The sequence below is a fragment of the Chenopodium quinoa genome, unplaced genomic scaffold (genome assembly GCF_001683475.1).
Source record: "Chenopodium quinoa cultivar QQ74 unplaced genomic scaffold, ASM168347v1, whole genome shotgun sequence".
Classification (NCBI taxonomy): domain Eukaryota; kingdom Viridiplantae; phylum Streptophyta; class Magnoliopsida; order Caryophyllales; family Amaranthaceae; genus Chenopodium; species Chenopodium quinoa.
The window spans coordinates 408,668-418,275 of NW_018744821.1; the positions used below are offsets into that span (position 1 = coordinate 408,668).

The window sequence follows — 9,608 nt, forward strand, 5'->3', positions numbered from 1 at the left end:
TACGCACTAATTTCTCCTTAAGATACATCAACATATGGATGAGAGGTAAATTGTCAGATTTTGAAAATGTACTTTGAATTTTAATCAGTAATCATTCAATATTCAATTTAATCATAGCGTTAAAAACATTTAGGACCTGTTAAACTAAGGTAAACTGAATTGATTGGAGCTGAACTGAACTGAACTGAATAGATCTAAAATGAATACTCCGCATTTTATAAGAGAACAAAATTAGAAGCTAAACTGATATGATTGGAATTGAACTAAACTTAACTGAAATTAAACTAAAGTGAACATGTCCTTATTCTAAATAAAACCATGAAAATCTATTAAACAAGAACAAAGTTATTAGGATTTATGGTTTGACAAGAACAAAATAATTAAACTAATAAATCATAACATTTTAAACATGTATCTTGACTTTTTCATCTTTGGACACCATCTTAGCCTTACTCTACCAATTTATATTCATTCAATCTCATCAAAACTGTTGTATACGGTTTTTTCTTAGTCTTTGCCGAACTCTCCAATCTCATTAAAATTCTTGTACACTGTTTTTTCTTCGCCTCTGCCGAACTCTCCAATCTCATCAACTGTTTTTATTTCGCCTCTTTCGAACTCTTCAATATCATCAAAACTCTTGTATACTGTTTTTGCTTCGCCTTTGCCTAAGAACTCTTCAATCTCATCAAAACTCTTGTATACTGTTTTTATTTCTCCTCTTTCGAACTCTTCAATGTCATCAAAACTCTTGTATACTGTTTTTGCTTTGCCTTTGCCTAAGAACTCTTCAATCTCATCAAAACTCCTGTACACTGTTTCTATTTCGCCTTCGCCAAAGAACTCTTCAATGTCATCAAAATTCTTGTATACTGTTTTTGCTTTGCCTTTGCCGAATAACTCTTCAATCTCATCAAAACTCTTGTATACTGTTTTTCTTTCGCCTTTGCCTAAGAACTCATCTTCCTTGTCAAAACTCTTGTATACTGTTTTTATTTTGCCTTTGCCTAAGGTCTCTAGTATATCTTCTTCATACCTTGTATATCGTCCTTTATCTCTTTCGACAACCTCAAGGCGTTTGACTTCTTCTTGCTGCATCGAACCTATGTTGGCAAATCAGAAACACAAATACAAAATGGTTATGGTTGGGGATTTTTTTTATGAATGGCAAATCAGAGATGTATTTATATACTAAAGTATTTTTGTTATCCTTTTTGTTAAAATAAAATTGTTGGCTATAAAAATATAATATATCTTTTGTTTTTAATGATCTTCTCACTTTGGCTAGATAAGTTTGTTAGCACATTATCTTGACCACAAATATGCCAATACATTATCACAAATAATTTTGTGACGGGATCATAAATATTTTTATTTGAATATTAGTACAATATAGTTGAATTCGGAATAAACTAGTTGTATTATAAGCTAACGAATCAAACAAGATCCAACATAATGATATTTTATTTGATATAATTCTTCACCTTAGTATTATTGTCGTGAATGTAGTATATCATTATAACCATGACTTTTATAAGTCTGTACTATTAATTGTTACTGCCTCAATTTTTTAATGCAACATTATTATGACTAATCAAAGGTGCTAAAAAGTTAGCCCTAAAAAAAAAAAAAAAACCTCAAAATCCGCAATTGGCCAAATTTGGCTAGTATCAAAACAATGGATGACACTGTTAACTCTTAACAACAAAACTTGATAATCCTATTTTGCTAATTTAATTTTACACAACCCGTCTTGTATGTGACTAACCTCACCGTGTTGCCACTTATAAAAGAACAAAGTAACCCCTATATACACTTATTAAGTAACTTCTATACTACTGACCAATTAAGTAATCCCTAAAATACTAACTAGTAACCCTATAACATTGACAAATCAATCACTTCAACACTGACTGAGTAAACAATTTCAAGCAACCACAAGTTCCCTCACAGGATTCTAAGTTTTCCAAGTCCTGAATCATGCGTGCTCCTAAAGTCAGGTTTTCGTAGTCTTATACGTACCTTGAGTAAACAAATCGGTAACCCACTTTACCAACTAAAAATCACATTTATGAAGTGATATCCAAAACCAAACAACAAAATCTCAATCAACACCCAAACAATCAAATTTACAAAAATACTTAAGCCTATATACCGCTGTTCTTTAAGTTTCCATTATTAAATATTAAAATAATGAAATTACAGTATATTTAAGCTACCAAAATCTGCAAAATTAGTTTGTTAATATCTATTGTAAATTCAACAACCTATACTTGTAGTATCAAAATAGTAGCATAATAAAATATGTAAGAACATAAAAACCTCTTATTTTTTATACTAAAATGATAAAATTCAGATTATGAAAAATCTGAAAATTGGATTAAAAAATTCATACTTAAAACTTAAATAACTCATTAATACAGTTTAATTAAATTAGCCCAGTAGTGTAGATAGAACTCTAAAAAATATCTTTTAGAATAGTTTCAGCCTAAAAATCCGTAATGCTATAATCTGAAAATTTTATTTTTAATCATCGATCAAAACTAAATTTTTAACACTATATCAATACAAAGTAACTAGTTAAATCAACTAATCTCGTTTTAAGCCCTAAATCATGAAAAATCAAAATTTTAAACCTTAAATGATTAATCAAATAAATTTGAAAATTTATTTCATTTTTTAAACATCAAACACATAAATTTGCAACCTTTTACCATCCATAAATATAATCAAACCGTAATAATTGAAACTAATTAAAAGTTTGTCTATTGAAAATAAAGAAAAGAAGATAGGAGGGTGAAAACGAACCGACTTATGTTTGACCGACGGTGGTAGTAGGCGGCGGTGGTTGCCACAGAGGATTTTTTCTTTCTTTTTTGCGTGAAAAAGTATGTTTGTGAGTTTGTTGTGAGTTTAAGGGATGAATTTAAGGGTTTTTAATGTTTACAATGGGCTTTTATAAGCTTGGAAGGATTAGGATTCCTACTTGGGTCAAATTTGTGGGTTTAGGATAATGTAGGAGCAGTAAAGTCTAAATAACGATGGTAAAATAAAATAATTATTATATTAGAGTAACTCTCATATACTTAGTCTTTGATTAAATTATACAATTATTAGAGTAGTATGTACAAATACATATTCTTGTAAAAAAAAAAAATTGTACAAATACATATTTATAAAAAATATTCGTATATTTGCAGTAAAATATAATGATAAATTTTACAAAATTGTAGGGGATTACATACTTTTTGTTTATTATTCTATAAATGCTTCAAATATAAAGGGGAATTGATTTATATAGATGCCAAACAATTTCAGTCAACCACAATTTCAACCTAGATGACGGGTGACTTTTTATTAAGACTAGATGTAAGCCCGTGCGATGCACGGTTTTTAAATATTTCATTTTGTATATTTTTTTTTGTAATTTCTTAATATTTTTTGTTTTTATTTTCTATTATATTAATTTAACATTAATTTAAGGTAAAATATTTTGTTATGTTTTAATTATTCCTATTCAAATTTTAAGTATATAGAACTTGAATTTATAAATTGAAATAAATATTATCTCGTTCATCGGATAGTTAGATAAAATCATTAAATCAAAATATATTTTTTAATTTCTAATTATTTGTTAAAATAATATAAATCCTAATGTAAAAGATAATAAAAGAGATAATTTTTGTTTTTTTTTTCATAATTTAAATCTTAAATTACTATTTTTTTTTTTCAATTCTCAAATTTCATTTGTTAATTTTTTCTTAAAAGGCGATAAAAATTTAAATTCAAAATTAATATATAAATCTATTTTTTCATTGGTCGAAATATTACTTTTGCTTATGTGGCGTTCGATGCACGAATTTTTATATACATTTTGTATATAAATATTTTTTTTGGTGATCTCTTAATTTTTTTTCTTGCATTATAAGTTTTAAACTTTTGTATGAAAATATCATATCATCAAAATATCAAAATATAATTTTTAGTTTTTAAAATAATATAAATCCTAATATCTAAAGATAATTGTTAGTTTTGTAACAAATAAAAATGATAAAATTTAATGTTATTAAATAATTAAAATCTTAATAAATTACTATTCGTCGTTTTTACTTATGTGGCAAAAATTTAAAATTTCATTCGTCACTTTTGTTTAAGTGGCGAGTGATTTTTTTAATTCTAAAATAAAATAGATATCTAATTTTTAATTGGTCGAAAATATACATTTTCTTATGTGACGCTCCCAATGCTCTCCAAAAATGCCTACTTTATATATATATATATATATATATATATATATATATATATATATATATATATATATATATATATATATATATATATATATATATATATTAGATTTGATTCTTTTTTTTTTAAAAAAAAAAACAAAAACAAAAAAAACAACCTAGAAAGTTAGTTGTTTCAACAATTCTGGTAGATGCATACACAATGATTGAAGCAGAGAAGTTGTCAACTCGTCATTCATTCAAACCAATCAGAACAAATTAACTAATTAAGATAGAGAAGTAATAATTTAGGTGGGCTTCAAAAAAAAATAAAAAACAAAAAAAAATGAAGCTGCACATAGAGGAAACACTAAATTCTTTTCCATGGGAAAATGCATATACATATTGGCTGTTTTTTTTTTTTTTTATTATTTATTTTATTTTTAGTATGTGTTATACTTGTATTATTATTATTATTATTATTATTATTTTTTTTGACGGGAAGCAAGAACTTTATTAACCTCAAATGTGGCTCTGATCAGCCAAAACAAATTCTGTGACATCACAAGGGTACTCCTCCATCCAAACTCTAAGCTCATTAAAAGAAATACACATCTTTGCAAGATTATGAGCAACATAATTACCACTCCTCACAAAAGAAAAAGCAAATGAATGACAAGAGAGAGTGAGTTGAAGAATGTCCTTCACTAGCATCCCAAAGGCAGTACTAGGGACGCTTCTTTTCACTAGGTGATTATGCAACTTCAGACAATCGGTCTCCAAACACACATGTCGAAACCCAGACTCGCTATGTTAAGAGCATGTCTCATGGCAAGAGCTTCAACTACATCAACCTCAAAACTTCCCTCCAGCTTAAGACAAGTCGAGGCCACCACATCACCTACGTGTTATACTTGTATTAGAAGACATGTTCGTACAACTTTTTTGTCGTGTATTATTATTTATAATATCATGATTTAAACAATTGATATTAGAATGTCATTCTTAAATGATAAATTATTTTCACATCAATTTATATATTAAATTTATAGTATTAATTTTTATTTATAAGAACAACCATTATCAATTGGGGTAATGTTAAGGTGTTAAAAATAAATTAATAAAAAATAAAAATAAAAAAAATTGGGGTAATGTTATCATTTTTTTTTACTATTACACAAACTTTTAAAAAAATTGGGTGTACAATAATTATTGTACATCCATTTTAAATCTCTCTTAAAGTGATCAAAAGTTACCCCTAAAATGAATAAAAGTTACCCTAATATGTATAAAACTATAAAAGTAACCCAATACAAATAAAACTAATCTACGTTTTATTGGTAAAGAAACACATTTTAAATGACTAAAATTCAATTATTAGTGATTGAAAGTAATTTTATCAGCCTTATAAAACTTTTCTTGTTCGGTTTATAAAAAAAACATGTTATGTTCAAAGTTATCCAAAAAAAGGCAAAAAGTTACCCTAAATTGGCTTAAAGTTACCCCTATACTGCTCGATGTACACTAATATTAGTGTAAACCGGATGTATATAAAAGTTTTTGTTACTATTATTACATTAGTAATGTTTACGTAGTTTCAAATATATTGTTTTCATAAATTTAATTCAGTTAACATGGAAATAAGTATATACTACATCCGTTATTTTGGTTGACATGTATTATATTTTGTAATTTTTTTTAATTGAAGCGTATTCTTTTTTCAAATAATTTTTTGTTGTTGATCGACCCCTCTACAAATCTGATTAAATTGATAACACATTGTCTACCCCACTTACTCTAACATTCTCCCCCATGGCCTCTCTTTAATTAGAGTATGTGCGTATATTAAAGGAAATTTTGATTTTTACCACCTGCAAAAAACAAAAAAATTGCTTTTACGATCTCCATAAAGAAAAGTTGTATTTTACCACCACATAAAAAAAATAAAAAATAAATAAATTAGCTTTTACCACCAATCAACGCCAGCTAACGGATTCCGTCTATAAATCTAGTGAGGCCTATCATGTCCACGTGTCACCATATTATTGGAGAGATTATTCTATTTTAAATTTTTTAACAAATTTCCTCAATAATATGGTGATATGTGGACATAGTAGGCCCCACTAACAGATTTATGGATTTAATTCGTTAATTGGTGGTGATTGGTAGTAAAAGCCAACTTTAAATTTTAATGTGATGGTAAAATAAAACTTTTTTTTGTATGGAGGTGGTAAAGGCAAATTTTTTGTTTTTGACAGGTGGTTTTAAAAGACAATATAACCTATATTAAATGGGTCATCTAAAAAGTTTTGGAAGAAGTATGACTGTATGACATTAATCAAACGAAAATAATAATGTATATAATATTATATTATTGGCAGTCAAATTAAATGAGGAGATGCTATTAATATCTCAATTGCTAAACATCGCCCGCGAATCTCCACATAAAGCCCACAAAATTAGAGTGAATTGTCACTTTTGCCCTCAAAGTAAAAAACACAATTTCTTCTCTCATTCTCTACTTCCACTTTCTCTCTCTAAAAAACTTTCCGAGCGATGTCGAGGCGGCCCGGCAAGGAAGTGGCGGCACAGGCGGCGGGTGGACAGCGGTTTTCCGGCGAGAAGGTATTTTTTATTAATTTTGTGTTTAAAAATTAAAAAAAAAAGGTCGGAGGCGGTGGTGGCGCCTAGGCCAGACGCCACCACCACGGCGGCGGCGTCTAGCCCAGACGCCACTACCACAACGGCGACGCCTAGACCAGACGCCGTGACGGTGGCGGTGGCGTCTGGCCCAGGCGCCAGAACCACGGCACCGGCGTCTGGCCTAGGCGCCGCCGCCGTGGTAGTGGCGTCTGGGCTAGACGCCGCCGCCACCGTCACGGCGTCTGGCCTAGGCGCCGCCGCCTTTTTATTTTTTTTTTTAATTTTTTTTTGGTTTTAAATTTGAAATTTAATTTTCGAAAATAATTATTTTTTTTTGATTTTTTTTTAAATTTGTTTTTCTTTTTTTTAATTTTAAATTTTATGTTTCTGATTTTTTTTTTATTTTGTTTTAAATTTTGTTGGTTTTTTTTAAAAAAATTTTATGTTCCTCTTTTTTTTTTTTTTAATTTTTAATTTTATGTTCTTGTTTATTGTTCTTGTTTTTTTTTTTTTGAATTAGTTTTTTTACTTACAAAAAATTTTATGTTCCCTTTTTTTTGTTATAAATTTTTTTTAAAATTTTGATGTTCTTCTTTTTTTAAGTTTTTATAATTTTATATTTTTCACTTTGTTATTGATGACTGCAACAGGCAGAGCTGTTATTGATGAACTGCAACAGGCAGAGCTGTTATTGATGAACTGGAACGGGCCCTTGAGCAGTGGCAGTGGGCGTCACAGAGAGATTATTGATATGTCGGCAGTGCATTTATAAAACATTTTCCTAGTTGTTTGTAAAAGTTAACATTATCTGTTCTTATAATTATTATTTTAAGTTCTTAGAATTTGACATTATATTTTTAGTTTTTATAACTTTTATTTTAAGTTGTAATTAGTGGGCATACGAAAACTAAATACAGGTTCACATTTAAATGGGAAAACTAAATACGAAAATTAGAATCCGAAAATTAAATAAATGGGAAAAACATAGCAATAGCAATATTAGGTCACATAGAAAAGGCAACTAGATTGTTCCACTGCTGCACCCGGTCATGATATAACGCATCCCAGCCCTCTACGCTTGCTGTACGAATGGTGTACCACGTTGGTATAATCGGTGGGACCGGAAAATCGGGTGACAGGTCCAGTCGGATGAAATGTCTGTATGACGGCCCCAGAAATCCAATAGCAACCTCTCTTACCGGTCTGGTGACGGTCTCACGCGAACACCAAGGCAGAACCGTGGTACACGGATAGTAAGCTCGACCATGCAAACCAAGGCCGAAATGCATCACTGCACACTTGTAGATGTTTGCAACGGCGAAGAGATCAAGGGGCGCGTCGAACCAATGATTTTGACCGCAACGTCCTCCTCCCCACCGGATACGCTGCAGAGACCTATCCAAGTCCTGTCCGTACACGTGGCGATAAACAGCTCGGTTTGAGGCGATTTCACTGTACATCAACTGACGCACTAAACCGTAGTTGTCTTCACCCATCTGAAACACATCAGCCACAACCCGAAATCCACAGTTACCATCTGCAACCACATCATTCCACCCGTCCAGGAACGGCATCATGATGTTAGGGATCCTGTCTTTATATGGAAAATGTTCAATGTCCATTCTGCCTGTTGCACACATCAAAAAACACAATTAACAAGTTAGCAGAAAACTAAACAAACACTCTAAAAAGTAAATTAAACTAAAGTACCGTACAGTAAATGGCTCGACTCCGGAAACAGCTCCGCTATAGGGGCAAAGAGACCTCCCTCACAATCGCTGACGATGGCCGATGGCTGAACACTTGGGCCGATGTAATTTCTCAACTTCTCCAACACCCAACGGTAACTCGCAACCGTCTCATCCTTCATAACTGCATAACCAATCAAAAAGTTCTGGTTCGTTGGAGTCATCCCAACCATCTCAACCAGTGGAAACTTATACTTGTTTGTCTTGTACGTTGAATCGATCAGAATCACAGATGGCCAAGACGAAATCATATCAGCACAATCAGGATGCACAAGGAACAAATGAGTCACCTCCGATGTGTCTTCATCAGATTCAAACCAGTACAGGTAACCACGTGCTTGTGCCTGGTGTAGAAGCTGCTGTATAGGGTTCCTTCCCTCTGACCGTTCAAACCTCAATTTATGTCTGACGTTGTAGATGTGTCTTCGGTTTGGCTGGTCTTCAGGAAATTTCTCCAACACAGATGCTAATATTTTAGCAGGCTTCACTTGAGCATCACTCATTTCTTTTACAATTAGTTTCGCAGCAGGACTTAGGCCACTTAACTGTCGATGACCCACTTCATATGCGATCATCTCATGGTTGTGATACCCCCATTTACCGTAACTCTTCACTTCCCAACCGTCACCCCTTTGCTGTTGTCGAACCTTTACTCTGAACTGACACCCACAACCTTTCCGCTTTGTATCAAACCGAATCGCTTGACTGAAATCTCGTTCCTCCCTTTTGCGATAACGGTCGCATCTCAAAATGCGATCCATTCTACCATCCCGTTGAGATTTATGAGTTGCTACTACTAAACAAAAACCTGATCTAATTGCAACCTGTTTCGCCCAATCAACCGCTTGTTGAGCATCTTCGAACAGACCATCGTGTACAAAAATCCCACTATAATCATTTCCGTCTCCACCATAATCCTGCAACAATAACATATAAATATAATCACATAAGAGTAGATTAAATTAATACATTTGACACAACATTAGCACAA

At 31.4% G+C, this 9,608-nt stretch overlaps 1 protein-coding gene across 1 annotated transcript; it reads right to left on the minus strand.

Annotated features, from left to right (window-relative positions):
- Nucleotides 1–259: 259 nt before the first annotated feature.
- Nucleotides 260–3,089, minus strand: LOC110704079. Its single transcript, XM_021881862.1, has 2 exons — nt 2,809–3,089; nt 260–1,103 (listed from the first exon to the last, which is right to left on the minus strand). The coding sequence occupies exon 2, from the start codon at nt 1,096–1,098 to the stop codon at nt 508–510; it is 591 nt and encodes a 196-aa protein (XP_021737554.1). The 5' UTR covers nt 1,099–1,103; nt 2,809–3,089; the 3' UTR covers nt 260–507.
- Nucleotides 3,090–9,608: the final 6,519 nt, after the last annotated feature.

Excerpts from the sequence above, each read along its gene's own strand:
- LOC110704079 (XM_021881862.1), bottom strand. The coding sequence starts at position 1,098 with ATGCAGCAAGAAGAAGTCAAACGCCTTGAGGTTGTCGAAAGAGATAAA.